The sequence below is a fragment of the Drosophila navojoa genome, chromosome X (genome assembly GCF_054131105.1).
Source record: "Drosophila navojoa isolate 15081-1374.11 chromosome X, UAZ_NAV_1.0, whole genome shotgun sequence".
Classification (NCBI taxonomy): Eukaryota; Metazoa; Arthropoda; class Insecta; order Diptera; family Drosophilidae; genus Drosophila; species Drosophila navojoa.
Genome location: NC_142895.1, coordinates 18,898,314 through 18,914,578, shown reverse-complemented (window position 1 = coordinate 18,914,578; position 16,265 = coordinate 18,898,314). Strand labels below are relative to the sequence as shown.

The 16,265-nt window shown below is 44.2% G+C and overlaps 3 protein-coding genes across 16 annotated transcripts in view; 2 read left to right on the top strand and 1 right to left on the bottom strand.

The window, feature by feature from the left end:
- Positions 1-440: 440 nt before the first annotated feature.
- Positions 441-4,045, top strand: betaCOP (coatomer subunit beta). Its single transcript, XM_018109836.3, has 7 exons — positions 441-931; positions 985-2,285; positions 2,350-3,005; positions 3,071-3,232; positions 3,295-3,568; positions 3,630-3,735; positions 3,793-4,045. Exons 1-7 carry the CDS (start codon positions 620-622, stop codon positions 3,856-3,858), a joined length of 2,877 nt encoding a protein of 958 aa, XP_017965325.1. The 5' UTR covers positions 441-619; the 3' UTR covers positions 3,859-4,045.
- A 511-nt stretch (positions 4,046-4,556) lies between these two features.
- On the top strand, positions 4,557-5,936 carry Sec22 (vesicle-trafficking protein SEC22). 3 transcript variants are annotated; one of them, XM_089264868.1, is made up of 5 exons: positions 4,557-4,712; positions 4,778-5,114; positions 5,195-5,304; positions 5,393-5,694; positions 5,762-5,936. In XM_089264868.1, exons 2-5 carry the CDS (start codon positions 5,040-5,042, stop codon positions 5,908-5,910), a joined length of 636 nt encoding a protein of 211 aa, XP_089120994.1. In that variant the 5' UTR covers positions 4,557-4,712; positions 4,778-5,039; the 3' UTR covers positions 5,911-5,936. The 3 variants fall into 3 exon arrangements, with proteins under 3 accessions (XP_089120994.1, XP_089120993.1, XP_017965327.1); XM_089264867.1 differs by having other exon boundaries at positions 4,771-5,114; XM_018109838.3 differs by having other exon boundaries at positions 4,562-4,712; positions 4,786-5,114.
- Positions 5,937-6,823: 887 nt separating this feature from the next.
- The window catches only part of LOC108657281 (uncharacterized protein CG43867), a 133,411-nt gene continuing 123,969 nt past the window's right edge, over positions 6,824-16,265 (bottom strand). For 3 of the 12 annotated variants that reach the window (XM_089264858.1, XM_089264865.1, XM_089264866.1), the window contains 8 exons: positions 14,755-15,155; positions 14,272-14,694; positions 13,933-14,215; positions 13,752-13,864; positions 13,476-13,685; positions 11,106-11,201; positions 10,551-10,892; positions 6,990-10,151 (listed from right to left, as the gene is read on the bottom strand). In XM_089264858.1, coding sequence (XP_089120984.1) covers positions 8,823-10,151; positions 10,551-10,892; positions 11,106-11,201; positions 13,476-13,685; positions 13,752-13,864; positions 13,933-14,215; positions 14,272-14,694; positions 14,755-15,155 — 3,197 coding nt within the window. In that variant the 3' untranslated portion in view covers positions 6,990-8,822. Of the gene's footprint in view, positions 10,152-10,550; positions 10,893-11,105; positions 11,202-13,475; positions 13,686-13,751; positions 13,865-13,932; positions 14,216-14,271; positions 14,695-14,754; positions 15,156-16,265 lie in introns of all 12 variants that reach the window. The other 9 variants (XM_089264861.1, XM_089264863.1, XM_089264854.1 and 6 more) reach the window with 8 other exon arrangements.

The following is a 16,265-nucleotide window of genomic DNA, read 5'->3' as shown; positions in this document are numbered from 1 at the left end:
TACATATATTGGCATATGCTGATTTGTATACATATCATCGTAGACGTTGTGCTGAAAGGTCAATTGAAAAACACAACACAACGCATCGACGGGACTTTCCAAATGACGTACCGGGAATTTTTCAATTTAAATTTAATCAGAGCTGATCATTTGGGGGGCAGGTGGACAGCGCATCCAATTATTGCCGTTTATTGCTGTTGTTATGCATAATGTAATCAAAAGAAAGAAAGTATGCACAATGAACTTGCTAATCAGATTTGCTCTAGAAATTTCCTTCTTTATGCAGCTGAGCTGATCAAATAAACAGTACATTGCCAAATTTGAATTGCCCGCGCAATGGCAGCACTGAGTGCGCTAGCAGCACCAAATATGATAGCGCCACCTGGCGGTACTGTGCACGACTCGAGTGGCATACGCAACTGTAATCCGGTCACACATGTCAATTGTCAAAACTGATGTAGCTGGTCACACTGAACTTTTGCCTCGAAACAAATGACACGTCAAGTGAATTGGTTATTGGGAGACAAACAGTGAAATAAATCGGCAATAAATTACACAATTCAATAACAAATTCCGTATAGAAATCGTGGACAGCGTTGCCGCTTAGTTTGGTGCAAAGATGACCCAAGTGCCGTGTTACACGATCATCAACTCGCCGGACCTCGAGGTGCCGAACGAGATGCAGCTGAAGCAAGACCTCGAAAAAGGCGACACGAATGTGAAAATTGAGACGCTGAAGAAGGTGATCAAGCTAATGCTAAATGGCGAACGCTATCCCGGCCTCATCATGACCATCATACGTTTCGTGCTGCCCGTGCAAAATCACATGATCAAAAAGCTGTTGCTCATTTTCTGGGAAATCGTGCCCAAGACCTCCGCCGATGGCAAGCTGCTCCAGGAGATGATACTCGTGTGCGATGCCTATCGCAAGGTAAGCTCAGCATTACCTTTGCCAGAACTGTTTACTTACCGTTTCTCCTCTAGGACTTGCAACATCCGAATGAGTTCTTGCGTGGCTCCACGTTGCGTTTTCTGTGCAAGCTGAAGGAGCCGGAGTTGCTGGAGCCTCTGATGCCGGCCATACGCGCCTGCCTGGATCATCGGCACTCGTACGTGCGCCGCAACGCCGTACTGGCCATTTTCACCATATACAAGAATTTCGACTGGCTGGTGCCCGATGGCCCGGAGCTGATTGCCAACTTCCTTGATACACAGCAGGACATGTCGTGCAAGCGCAACGCCTTCCTCATGCTGCTGCATGCTGACCAAGAGCGTGCCCTCAACTTTCTGGCGTCGTGCATTGATCAGGTGCAGAGCTTCGGCGACATCCTCCAACTGGTCATTGTGGAGCTCATTTACAAGGTGTGCCACGCCAATCCCGCCGAACGCTCGCGCTTTATTCGTTGCATCTACAATCTGCTCAACTCATCCTCGAATGCAGTGCGCTACGAAGCAGCTGGCACACTGATCACACTCTCGCTGGCACCCACCGCCATCAAGGCTGCCGCCGGCTGCTACATCGAGCTGATCGTCAAGGAGAGCGACAACAATGTGAAGCTCATTGTGCTGGACCGTCTGATTGCCATGAAGGAGAACGAGAACATGGAGAAGGTCATGCAGGACCTGGTGATGGACGTGCTGCGCGTTCTGGCCGCCCCGGACATCGAGGTGCGCCGCAAGACCCTGGCTCTGGCCATGGACTTGGTCTACTCGCGTAACATCAACGAAATGATCCAAGTGCTGCAGAAGGAGGTGGCCAAGACGCACAACGTGGAGCACGAGGACACGGGCAAATATCGCCAGCTGTTGGTGCGCACCCTGCACACCTGCTCCATCAAGTTCCCGGATGTGGCCAGCAGTGTGATCCCCGTGCTGGTGGAATTCCTCTCCGACACCAACGAACTGGCCGCCGTCGATGTGCTGATCTTTATACGCGAAGCCATACAAAAGTTCCCGGCTCTGCGCGGTCTTATTATCAAGCATCTGATCGAGGCCTTCCCACAAATCAAATCGGCGAAGATCCACCGTGCCGCCGTCTGGATTCTGGGCGAGTATGTGGAAGGTGAACAGATTCCCGAGGTTATTGCGGCCATACAGCAGACTCTCGGCGAAATACCCATGGTCGATGCCGAGCAGCGTCGCCTCGCCGGCGACCAGACCGAGGAGCAGCTGCAGCAGCAGCAACAACAAGGCACAGCCGGCGGTGGTGAACAGACAACAAACAGCACTAATAAGGTCACATCCGATGGCACCTATGCCACACAGAGCGCCTACAGCCTGGCACCGTAAGTAACCGAATCAATTCAGATTTATATCAGCCATCCTTATCGTTTGCCTCTTTTCCTGCAGCGTAACCAAGAAGGAGAAGCGACCACCACTGCGTCAATATTTGATGGATGGGGATTTCTTCTTTGGCGCCGCCCTATCCGCCACGTTGACCAAACTGGCGTTGCGCTACGTGGAGCTGGTGACGGATGCGCGCACAGTGAACCGTCTCACCACACAGGTCATGCTCATTATGAGCTCCATCTTGCATCTGGGCAAGTCTGGCTTCCCCACCAAGCCGATTACATACGATGATTCGGATCGCATCATGCTCTGCCTGCGCACGCTTAGCGAGCGCACGCCGGAGGCTGTTGGCGTCTTTTTGCACGACTGCCGGGACGCACTCAGCAAGATGCTGGATGCCCAAACGGAGGAGGATCAGCGAATGCTGAAGGAGAAGCAGCGCGCCACGGCCAAGGTTCAGCCTGATTCGCCGGTGCTGTTTGCCCAGCTCTCCAATGGACGCGACAATCAGTTGGGCGAGAACGTATTCGAGTCCAGCCTGAATCAGGCATTGGCCGGCACCAAGACAGCCCAAATCAGCGACATGTCCTCGCCTAACAATAAGCTTAACAAGGTCACTCAGCTAACTGGCTTCTCCGATCCGGTCTATGCCGAGGCCTACGTCAATGTCAACCAGTACGACATCGTCTTGGACGTCTTGATTGTGAACCAAACAAGTAAGACGATCTCCTAACTGAAACCTTTTTAAAAGACAGGCTTCAATAATCTGGCTATATTCCAGATGATACGCTGCAGAACTGCACATTGGAGTTGGCGACATTGGGTGATCTGAAGTTAGTGGAGCGTCCGCATCCGGTGGTGCTGGCGCCTCACGATTTCTGCAACATCAAGGCCAACGTGAAGGTCTCCTCCACAGAGAATGGTATCATCTTTGGCAACATAGGTAAGTAACGTAGGAATGATTCGTTTACGTCCTTTACTGATTACTGATTCCACATCGAGCAGTATACGACACGGCGCTGAACACCAACGTCGTGGTACTCAATACCATACACATTGACATCATGGATTATATCATTCCGGCCAGCTGCACGGACACCGAGTTCCGTCAGATGTGGCAGGACTTTGAGTGGGAGAACAAGGTAACCGTCAACACCAGCTTCACCGATCTGCACGAGTACCTCAAGCACCTGTTGAAGAGCACCAACATGAAGTGCCTGACGCCCGAGAAGGCGCTCTCCGGCCAATGTGGCTTCATGGCCGCCAATATGTATGCCAAGTACGAATCGCATTGCTTCTCACTCTATTCCTGTCCAGTCTAACGATTCGCATTCTAACAGGTCCATCTTTGGGGAGAACGCTCTTGCTAATCTGAGCATTGAGAAGCCTGTCGATGATCCCGACTCGAAAGTTACTGGCCACATACGTATTCGCGCCAAGAGCCAGGTAAGTGTAGAGCCTCCAGCATATTTCTCACATTTTTATGTTTCTTTTTTCTTTCAGGGCATGGCACTTAGCTTGGGCGATAAGATTAGCTCCTCACAGAAGCAATCGGTGCAGGCCGCCTAGTTAATCAGCAGCAATATAAGCAACAGCAGGAGCCAGCACAAGAAATTCAAGCTTATTTAAGAGGTGGCCGAGCCGCGGCCTGCATTCCGCCTGATTTTGAATAAAAGCAGACCACAACAGCCTATTACATACATATTATGATTATGCATGCATTATATACTTATTTAATAAAGTTAATCGCCCCAAATTGAACTCCGACTTTTCATTCGACTTGCATTGTGCGACAGAGACAGGAGATACATGAAAACGCAATTCATTGTGAAATTAGAGCGAGACAGCAAATGACGAAATGCTTTCATACACAGCTATCTATACACAGAGTATCTATGTATGTATATGATTTGGCTGATTTTGGATTTTATCATTGCTAAATTGTAATTATTGACGTGCTATTCAATAATTTATAGATAAAATGCTGTGGGCAATTTCCATTTCAACATTTTTCACATGTGTCACGTCAGCTAATTAAAACAGCTTAACTGAACTGCAACAAATTATAATATAATACTAGCCACGAAGCTTCGTCCACTAAATTGAGTGTAAATTCATGCTATTTTATTAATTTATCTAAATAGAATAATGTGTATTTATTTACTGCAGTTAAATTTGAAATTTCGATTGCCATACCTAAACCGCGCCTGGCCAACTATCGATACTATCGCACACATCGATACATGCTTTAGCAATTGTTGTTGATACATCGTGCTTTGACAGGTCCAGCGCTAGCCGCTGACGTGTTTCAAGCAATACAAAAACACGAATCCATTTACCCTCACACAACATAGCTCCGTAAATTTATCGGGCGATGTACAAAATTACGATTTCGCCAACTAAATAACATCACAGTCATTTGGGTAAGGATACAAAATTTGGACACAGTGTGCAGGGCTACCTATTTCAACAATCACACAGTTATCAGTATTTCAGAGTCCAAATGAAAGTTGCCAATTTCAAAGCAACAACCAAAAACAACAACTGATTCCAACGGACACAGCGGCCAAAAGTGGGGAGTAGCGGCCGCGGCAACACCAAACGAAGTGGAAAGCCAGCCGCACTAAACTGTAGCCGTGGCCACAGTCGCGCATTAACCTACACACAGACACACACACACACACAAACATTTCCAATTGATCCAATTGATATTGTCCCAGTCCCAGAGAGCAAAGGACATAGGCTAAGCGATGGCGCTGCTGACGATGATTGCCCGGGTCATTGATGGTCTGCCATTGGTGGGCACCATGCAGGACGACGAGCAGGTACGTTACTCACACACACACACGTATATACACATATACATTTTTATAAAACCATAACACTTTCACTTTTTGTGCATTAGAGCGGTCGCAGTATCTTGGATTATCAAAATCAAGCGAAAATGCTTTTTCGCAAGTTGGGCACACATTCGCCAGCGCGCAGCAGCATCGAAACAGGACCATATTTATTTCAGTAAGTTGAGAATGTTGAAATATGTGCCCACATTGAATCATCGTTTGATTTAATCGCCTTGACTTGACTTGACTTCGCACCCGCACAGCTATCTTATCGAGAACGATGTTTGCTACTTGGTGATGGTTGATAAAATGTATTCGAAGCGCTTGGCATTCAACTATCTGGAGGATCTGGCACAGGAGTTTCATACAAACTACGGGCGGCGTGTCAATTCGGTGACACGCCCCTACGCCTTCATCGAGTTCGACGTGTACATACAGAAGGCGAAAAAGCAACTGACAGATCGCAGACGCAACATAAGCAACATCAACACTCAGCTGCAGGATGTGCAGCGCATAATGGTCCAGAACATTGACGATGTACTGCAACGTGGCACTGTTTTGGCGGGTGCGTATAGAGAATGATGCGATCAGTCGTTTGAATAAATCTAATACCTCACGCTTATCTCTTGCAGAGCTGGACACTAAAACACAAAACTTATCAATGATGTCGCAGAAGTATAAGAAGGATGCCAAATTACTAAATCGCAAATCAATGTACGTCCAGGCGGCCGCCGTGGGCACTCTATTTCTAGTGTTCATACTTTACTTTTGGGTTTTGTAATATATGTACGTACGTTAGTCGCACTAGATGTTAGTTGTCAATATGATATAATGTATGTATGGGTCGTTCGGGCGGCACGCTTTCATCTTTGTTGTGTGCCGCTGGCATCGTTGCTTTCAACACGTCATAGACGACGAGCAGCGGAGCAGCCGTGGCGCCAACTGTGTGCTGCTTATTTCAAAGGCCAAAAGACATTTCAATATTTAATATAGTACTTGTATAACAACAACAAGAGCAGCAGCTGCAGCAGCAACAGCAACAACAACCTAGATAATAATAACCACTGAATTGGGGGCACATCATTTTGACACGCTGACCCGCTGCTTGCTTCAATTTATACCTTGCGTTGTGGGTTTAAACTACCTTTTATTTCCAAAACATACACATGCGAATACTGAGACACACACACACACACACACATACACACCCAAAGAGAGGCGAGCAACAGCTCCATAAAACGGCGATAATATACTGACTACTGATTATGACACATGTTCATATATTTAATTGGCTTGCTTAACATCATTATCTGGCATGCAGTAGCGAGAAAGAGAAAGGGAGAGAGAGAGGGAGTGAGAGTAATGGACAAAATTAGTTATATAGACTGTATTTATCTGTTTATGGAGCCGGCCCACAGGCCAAGAAAACTTTTGTAAATTATCGTAAGCCCAAACAAATGTGTGTATAAATAGCTTGTATATGATGCTAATCATCACTATGACTAATGATGGATATCAATAAAATACAAAATTAGGCAATTTCAAATAAATTATTGAACAATTAAATCAATCCGAGTTCATAAACCAAACGCGAAGTTATTCTTTAAGCATATACTCGTTCGTATTACCCATACCGAGTTCCATTCCCGAGATTAAAACTTCAAGTTAGATTTAAATGATTAATTTTTCCTTTATATATATATAGATATATATTTATTTCCTTTCATTTGGAGTGTTGATATATTCGCCTATTCCTTGCCATATCTGCGCTGACAAATGTTTATGCATGTATATTTATATATACTAGTTGAATGTCGCCTCTTGTTTGTTGTTGCTTTTTGTTCTTTTTTATTTTTGCGATTTTGCATATAAATTTTTAATATCAAATTTTTACAATTAGGAAAAAAATGCGCTGTTGCCATTTACACAGTTATATAATGCTTGTATAATTTTCATTCGTTAAATATATGTATATATGTGTTTGTGTGTGTGTGTGTATACGTGTATATAGTATATATGATATATTATAAGTTGTTTCGAAACAAAAGAGAACAGAGAAAAAAAGGAAAACATGAAACGATATTCGAAAGTGCTTTGACAAATACTTAGTAAAAACGGCCAATCGACAGGGAGCAGCTGTTGGAGTGCTATTTGGTGTTAATTTATTGTTTTACAGCGATTTTCTTGTGTGTATTTTCATTGTTTTCGTTAGTGTATAGCTTACTAGGAAAATTGGTTTTTACTACTACAATATATAAATCTCAATATTTTGTATACAATAAATGTTTGTTGTTGTTTTCATTCGAATTTGTGTCTTGTTTCTTTAGACGTTTCCTTTGTATAAATTACTAAGGAACGTTTCTATGTTGTATATCAATTGGAATTTCTATTTTCGCTTAAGTTTCATAGGTTTTTTCTCACTAGAAGCTCTGGCTGTGTTCGGTTGGCTATTCTTGTTGTTTGGTTTTTTACTCTTTTACTTATATAAATATTTGTATTTAATTTCATTTCTTTTGATTTGTTAACATTTGAATAAAAAACCTACTTTGCTGTGAAATGAGCTGATTTCAAAAATACTTTATGCAAATCAGGAATCGTAAAATGATGATATTTCAAACATAAAACATGGATATGATATACATGTACATATAAATATTCAATACAAACACTTCCCTTCGCATCGTAACTATGCAGACAACATTAATATATCAAGTGCTCTCTCTAGAAGCCATAATGATAATGTCTAGTCTCTATGCCATCTATGCCTATGCTCTACGTTATCTAATTCCTCAATTACTTTCGTTTATCATTAAAAAAAAAAAAAATTGTGAAAAAAAAAACATATTTTAATAAAAAAAATTGTATCCTATGTCTGGACATGAAAAACACTATACAAAATATGGTTATACAATTGTTAATTCTTCCACACTGTTGCTCTAGGGTAAACCCTAATGCAAATTATTGCGATTTCAGCATAATTTTGTTGTTGTTGTTGTTTTTGGCTTGTTTCATTATCTTGGTTTTGTTCTCTACATCTTCTTCTTCATCATCTACATTCAAAAGGCAGTTTTTGAGCATGGAGGGACAAAGTGAGATTCATGACGAAGCATTAATTAGCAAGAATATCGGATATATCTATATATATATGTATATATGAGTGTACATATATAAAGGTGTGTACTATATGTACAATACGAGTATACATAGGTGAGAGAGTAAAGTAGTGAAAACGAATAGAACAAGAAGACGGTGCTGAAACGCGATTTGCACAAACTGCTGTACAAAAGAAAATCACAAAAGAAAATTCGTTGAAGAGACATACAGAATGAATATATATATACGTATATATATATATGTGTATGCATATACATATGTATGTATATGCATGTATAGTATATGTTTGTACCTGGCGTGGGGTACGACTTAAGACTATTCAAAAAAAAAAGTTCTGTTTACAATATACGCTTGTATGGGCTTTAGAGTACGAGTACCGTTATTAGCTTAGCTTAGGAAAGAACGTTCTTGTTTAGTGTTGAGAAGCGCGCAAAGTACAGTTGGTGGCACGGACTGCACGGCGTTGCCTAGATATACGTGTGTGTATATACTATATGCTGCATATATCTACTTATAGATGCATCTCCTCTGTCTGCCTTATTTATGCACTTCTGTACACGCCCCGCCCCTGGGCGCAGCTCACTTGATGCGCTGATGATCCGGCGTGCTCTTCAGTATATCCGGCTGATGCGGATGATGATGGTGATGCTGATGATGGCTGCCGCCCGACTGCGAGTTGAGCGTGCCCTGGTGGCTGCCACCACCAGTGGCGGCACCGCCAGCACCGCCCGCATGGTGCGAGCTGCTGAGCGTGTGCGAGTGCGTCGAGTTAAGCGTGTGGGTGGCGTGCGAGTTGAGCGTGTTGTGGGCCGTGGTGGTGGCATTTGTGGAGAAGCCAGTGATGCTGCCAGCTGCGCCGACGGCAGTGAGGCCCGGGACGCCACCGACGCCGCCAACACCGACGCCCGGCCGCTGCGAGGTGCGCAGCGAGCGATGCGAGCCGTTGCGCGTGAGCGAATTCATTTGCGGTGTGCCCGGCACGGTGTGGCCCAGCGCATTCATGTAGTCCGCAATGAGCAGCGTTATCTCCAAGATCTTCGGCTTGCTCATGGCGAAGAGCAGCTTCTGCTCGCAGCCGCCGGCCAGGGTGCCGTCGTCGTGCGAGACGACCAGCATGAAGTCGTCCTGGCAGCCACCGAATGTCATCACCGTGCTGTACGGATAGCGCGCCACGGGCGCCATCGTCGACAGCTCGAGCACGTTGAGCGCATCCTCGGCGACGGCCAGCCAGGCGACGGGCGTGCCGGCAGTGGTGTGCGGCTCGCACTGGCGCGGCTTCGCCTGGAACAGGCAGGCGCCGAAGTAGGGCCACTTGCGGCAGCAGGTCAAATAGATGCGCACGCAGTCCAGCGTCGAGCGGCCCTTGAGCAGCGTCCACTTGGATATGAGCAGCTCCTGCACATCCTTCAGCTGGTCGGCGCCGAGTGCGTCCCGATAGCGATAGGGATAGAACTTGTCCAGCGCCTTGAGGCCCACGTCGCGCGACTTCTCGTGCGAGTAGTCGCCCATGTCGATCTGCGACATCAGCGAGGCCAGCTCCAGGGCCAGCTCTCGCGAGAGCGGGAACCGTCCCTGCACGATCTGCGCATTGGTCTGGTAGCAGAGCAGCAGCCGCTCCTTGTCCGTCTCGCACTTGATGGTGTGCTTCCAGTAGAGCCGGTTCTTGTAGCTCAGCTGGATGACGCGCGAGTTCTCGAACTTGCCGGAGCCCTTCTCACGCAGCGCCGTCTCCCACTTGCTGATCACATCGCACAGCTTGGCCAGCGGCTCCAGATAGTGCTCCAAATCCTTTTCGATCGGATCATCGCTGAACAGACAGAAGCCGTTGTTGGCATCGCGAGTGCCCAGCTCCTGGGCCAATGTTGTTTGGAATTCCTCGATGGTGGTAGAGCCGTCAAAGGAAACCACCTGCAAAATTTAAGATGACAAATGTTCAGCATTTCGTTAAGATCTAGTTCCTCTATACCATTTCAATATATCCATTATGTATCTATAGTCTACATAAAACCCTCAACTCAATCTAAGGAATTCTTACGAGCTGAACGAGTGTTCTTATGAACAAGTTCACAAGGAGGTCCTTAACTATAAAGACTTATTGTATCTATAAACTGCTGTGGGAACTGGCTGCAACAAGATTTTATGAACTAGTGAACTGGTTCACACAAATAGTTTCCCATTCAAAAATGATCTACGATGAGCTATTCCAGGTTCGTCAACCTCACATGGATGAGGTTAAAACAAACTGCCTATGCTTATTCCAAAGAGCTGCTCACCCAATTGGCGAACTAGTTCATTATGCTGGCTTACCTGATACGTGGCGTTCATCATGTGAACGGGTATGGCGTGCGGCAGGGAGTGATGATATGGATTCTTCAGCAATATGGATAGCACCTCCATGCGCGATGGCTTCGTTTCGCGCCCCCCATTCTTCAGGGTGCGCTCCAGGGCGCGCTCACAGTAGGCGGCATATTTGCCCGTTTCCGTTTTGGTGTCCGCGTTGCGGGACAAGTGCAGCTTGAGATACCACAGCAGGCGACTGGACTTGGGCACAAACAGGGAGACGGCCAGTGCGAGCAGCTGCCAGCCCTGAACAAAGCTGTAGGCGGGCGGATTTGACTTGCAGTCGATGATGGGCGTCGAGACGGGCGCCTGCTCCAGTGTAAAAGCGCGAAAGCAGAGAGATAAAGAGAGAGGGAACAGATGGAGAATCAGTTGAATGAGATGGGCATAAATGAGGCAGAAGTCTGGGTTAGGCAACTCTACACTTGACTACAGTAACTGAAAGCAATCGTTTAACAAATCGTTTATCGCATATTTATCGTATATCGATTATTGAGTGACAAGACAAATTTCCCCTCATACCTGTATCGATGTGGGCGAACTGCCGTTGGCCTGAGCCTGGCCAGCCTGTTGGGTATCACAGGTGAACAGGCTTTGGGTGGCGCACAATAGTAGTTGCTGTAAATTTCGTCGTCGTTGTCGTCAATAATTGGTTACGTACAGTGTTGGAAAACGGTTGGTATTTTTCGGTATTTGCGGTTATCGGTTAACGGTAATGGATTCATTGGTTCGACACACATACAAACGAAACGAAAATCGTTTCACAACCAAAAACAAACCAAACATAATAGAAGAATAGAAGAGAAGCCAAAAAACATTTGCTGATCAATTTTTTTTGCCATTAAACGAGGTTCATGTTTCTTTTGTCGTGTATTTTTTTTTTCTTTTTTTTTTTTTTTGCAGAGTATCCTTAATGTATATGTATGACACGCTATACAAAAATCGTTCTCTTTGTTGTTGTTGTTGTTTTCTTGTTTTTTGTAAAAAGCGTAACGGGCAACAGAAATGTATAAACTCTATGCGAAACATTCAAAGCCATTGAAAAAATATAATCAAAGCAGTAAACTGAACAAATTGAACAAAGGGGCGAAACATAAACGAGTTAGAAAACGCTTTAGATCAGGGAAATAGAAGGCAGTTACAAGTGTAAAGCGCGCTTATGCGTGGCCAACTTAAGCGTGATTCGATAAGAATCGATAGCACACGATCGGCAAAGTTGTTAGCACGTATGAGCGAGCTGAATTAGATACAGAGAGATGGAATGAGTCTGTGTAGGAAAGAGAGAGAGAGACAAAGAGAGAGAGAGAGAGAGACAGACAGACAAAGAGAGAGAGAGAGATAGATATAGGGGGGAAGACAGACAGGCAGTCTACAGGCAGTAGCCTATAACTATACTGCGTGTAAGAGTTTGAACTTTCATTAATTTTGTCTGTATTGAATGATTACGGATTACCAATCAAAACCTAGGAGAGGGTATTAGAGTGTTCCTTGAATGGTTTTTGTAGCTTAAATATGTGAAGGACTCAGCATGTTCATTTAGTCTTGACTTCAAACGCTTATCATAATTCCAAATAACTATCGAAGTATTCTGTCAGTTGAGACAAACCAGTTTAAAAGTTTTTAAAATTGAATTTCTTAAAGATCTTAAAGAAATCATCCATCTCATAGAGATTTTTCTTACATAAAGCTTAAAGCAATTGTCTTTAATTTATATAGTGTTTAAAGATCAGACAACATTCAATAAGGAACTGAATGCTTCGGCCAGCCGAAGATGCAGTTTTCTAACTGGTTTTCTGGAAAAGAGTACGTATTCATGTATTTGTATGTATGTATGTATGTATGTTTGTATGTATGTTGGTTTTCAAGTGAAGTGTGTTTGTAGAGTATGTTAGAAATTTACAGCAAATACTTTATACAGTGATAACGAATCAACAGTAATTAGATCAAACTAAACACATGGAAACAATTTTCATAGTGTTGGTTTTGTCTTGAAAGCTAAATATGTATAAGTACTTGAGCATGTATGTGGTTATGTGTACACATACATATAGTTGAGTATAGATATAGTATGACAGTTATGGGGGAAATTTATTGTCTGTTCAACTACTTGAAATACAAACGAAAACAATGCACAAAGAGGGGAAATGACAAGAATAATCGAACAACAATTGGGATCGATAAATATCAATCAGAAACGTGCAGAAAACGAGATACATATGTATGTATATAGAAAAAATAATGCTAAAATGTGTCAATGAGTATGTTAAAGTTAATATGAATGTTAAGGTACATGTTATGTTAATGTTAATGTTAATAGGCATATCTTATAGGTATGTATGTATGTAGGTTAAACGTATTGATTATTCATTATTTCGATCGTAAGCTTTTAAATGTAAGCAAAGCCTTTTGTAGCTGGCCAAATGTTGCCGATGGTTGTACCAAAGCGATGAATTTTTGATAAGCAATTAAAAACAAAGCAGTAGAATACAAAACTTGGGTAGTACTTCACATACGATACCTAGTTGGTTAGACTTTTTCTTTTGGCTAGGTAACGCTTTAAAGAGAGAAGCTTTTCGAAGTCTTTTCTTAATTAGAATGAAGTTATATAACATGATGGGGGATATACATGAGCTTGATTCTTCTGTGGCGACAGTTCAGAATTTGGGAAACATAACGAATCGAGAGCGTAGAGCTTTTATTCCGATGCGGAATAGGAATGATGGAGCCACGTGCGAGTCATGTACACAACAAGTTAGTAACGGGATTAGTTGGGGGAATGTTACGGAAACAATAAGAAAACTAGAAAGTTAACATCTAATTGGGGGGGAGAGTGGGGAGTACAACTAAAAGAGCTTTTTGAATGATAAGAAGCTTTGCAACTGAAAAACTTACGCGCGTTTGCTTGCCCAGTTTCTTGTTTACCTGGACACCGACACTTAGTTTCTGGCCCATATGTCGGGAGGTTTGCTTTATCAGAATACAGATCATTTCGGTCTGCAGCTCCGGCATGTCCAGGCAATGCTGCAGCGCATTTTGGGCGAGCACCACATGGTAATCGATGCCCGGCTGATTGACGGCCACGGACATAAACAGCTGGATGCTCTGTGAGGAATGGGATTTATTACTTTCAAGTGCCAGCGAATCGGGGGAATCGGCAGCTGAGCTTACCTTGAATAGCTTTATAGCCTCCGGCTGCATGGTCTCCGTGTGCATGGAGGATAGGGGAGCTGTGATCGTATCTTTGGTGTGCAGCAATATGGGATGACGCCAGAGCACGCAGTCTAAGGTGTGGCAAATGGATGGCTTTGTGAAACACTCGATCTCAGATGGAGCTGTAGGTATTACTCACTTGGATCACCGTCCGTTTCCATGAGCTTCTGCACCAGCTGCTCGTACTGTGTGCCCGCACTGGGCCCGCCGCCCGAGACGACGGTCAGATGATATAGCCAGTTGTCGCGCTCCGGCTTACCGGACAGAATCAGATACGTGGGGCCCTGGTGGGCCGGGTAGATGGCCACGGTGAGGCGCGCCTGATCCTGTGCGGCATCCTCGCGCTCCTCCGAGTCAGAGTCGGACACGTGCTCGACCTCCTCCACGCGTGCATCACGCATGTTGATTTGACCCAGGGGATTCTGCAGGGAATGAGCCTGATTAGATGGGAACTCACACTTGCTGCTTCCGCACTCACCGTCTCAGCGGGCGCCTTGAAGTAGAGGAACATCTTGCCCAGGAGCACGCACCAGCACTTCTTGGCATGGCCGTTCTTCACCTTGGTCACCCAGCCCTGCACCGTGGGCTTCTGGTCGTCCCGGCTGAGCAGCAATTTGGTGGCATTGCGCCGCTGCACGTTCTGCAGCACGCGTATCCAGTCGTCCATGGTGGCGTGCGAGTCGGCGGTCAGGTAGTAGACCTTCTTGCCCGTGTCTATCTCGAAGGTGGAGGCACCCTCGGCCCGGCTGATGCGGCAGGCCTCGTCCAGCAGGATCTGGCCCTGTGGCTTGCGCTGCACATCGTGCTGGCTCTTCCAGTAGTTGAGCGTGCCGTTCTTCAGGACGAACCAACGCTTGCGCCAGGTCTTCAGTTTGCCACCCAGCTTGGCCAGGTGACCCATCTGAGGGAGAGAGATGTTTAGTATGTTCGCCGATATTGGAGGAAAGCATGCAGTGCTCACCTTCTCTAGCGATTCGAGCTTCTTGCTCGGCGAGTCCACGTACGATTGACGCATCAAGAGCGACGGCATCGAGGCGTCCATGCAGGTCGATTCGGAGACAGCATCGGGGGGCAGGGCGTAGTCGTCGGAGAGGCCTGATTCAAAGGAAAGATCTGAAATTACTGTGCCACGCATGTGAGGGCTCACGCGCAGTTGCGTCAGCTGCGCGCCAGTTGTGGGCGTATGTAGGCGTGGCAGCGTGCTCTGTACATTGTGCACGGGCGCCAGTGCCGGCGCCTGCGGGTGCGGCAGCGTGTGATGATGCTGATAATGGTGTTGTTGCTGTTGCTGTTGTTGTTGCTGTTGTTTTTGTTGTTGTTGGTGTTGCTGTGACTGGTGTGGTGTGGTTAAGCGTGTGTGGACTGTGGTGTGTGTGTGTGTGTGTGTGCGTGTGCGAGTGTGTAGTTAATGGCGGGTGAATGGCAAATGATGGTGGTTAATAGAGTGGTCATTGATGATAACATAAGGAAGCACCACACAATGAGGTGAGGGGAGAGGCGCAAGGAGGGAGATGCAACCAGTTCAAAGTTTGTTAGAATACCCATTGAAAATTAGTCATCAAAGTAGATTATGGAAAGACCCAAAGTATGGGCCTGGAGCAGAGCTAATAGCAAAGCAAGTACTCATGCTACAGGATTTAGGAATACAGGAATAGGCCGAGCAGCACAACAGGAGCAGGATTCTATAGAAAAATGTTAAGTATCTTCAAATTACATAATAAATAATATAGATGCCGCAATTGCATGATATCAAATCAACGCTTATTAAAAAACAAATAAAATAAAATAACTAAAATATAAATATATCTATAAAATTCAAGAAAATATAAAATAATATAATAAAACAAACATAAAATCAAAGGCAATTATCAATAATTATAATATGAATAGAGCACATATTAAAAAAAAAATAATAATTAAATAAATAAAATAAAAATAAAATGAATAAATAAAAAAAAATTTTAAAAAAAATTTAAAAAAAAAATAAAATATATAAATAACTTCACATATATTCAACGGAATTAATATATAAAAAAAAGAATAAAAATAATTAAATATTAAATCAAAGAAAAACATCCAATTGCCTGATATAAATTCATTAAAATAGTAAATACATAAATAATATGAAAAAAAAAACTTAACTTACATTTAAGGGAACAAAAAAAAAAAAAATAAAGTAACTTAACATACAAATAAAGGAAATTATGGAAATATAAATATATATGTAAATATATTTGAAGTGTTGATAAAAAAATAAATAAATTCAATACATGTAAGCAAATGCAAGTTAATAAAAAAAATCATACTTTTTTTTTATAATTAAAATTATTGTTTCTTTAGCTTGTGTGTGTTAGTGTTTGGAGTTGGAGTTTCAGTGTGGTTGTTGGGTTAGTGCTGTTGCTGTTGGTGTTGCAGTGGTTCAATGCTCAGATACCGCTACCGCTACCTTTACGCTTTACTGGTTTTACTGGG

Coding starts and splice junctions, on each gene's coding strand:
- betaCOP (XM_018109836.3), top strand. CDS start 620: ATGACCCAAGTGCCGTGTTACACGATCATCAACTCGCCGGACCTCGAG. Junction 3,006..3,070: donor CTTGATTGTGAACCAAACAA/GTAAGACGATCT, acceptor GCTATATTCCAG/ATGATACGCTGCAGAACTGC. Junction 3,736..3,792: donor GTATTCGCGCCAAGAGCCAG/GTAAGTGTAGAG, acceptor TTTTTCTTTCAG/GGCATGGCACTTAGCTTGGG.
- Sec22 (XM_089264868.1), top strand. CDS start 5,040: ATGGCGCTGCTGACGATGATTGCCCGGGTCATTGATGGTCTGCCATTG. Junction 5,115..5,194: donor CCATGCAGGACGACGAGCAG/GTACGTTACTCA, acceptor TTTGTGCATTAG/AGCGGTCGCAGTATCTTGGA. Junction 5,305..5,392: donor ACAGGACCATATTTATTTCA/GTAAGTTGAGAA, acceptor GCACCCGCACAG/CTATCTTATCGAGAACGATG.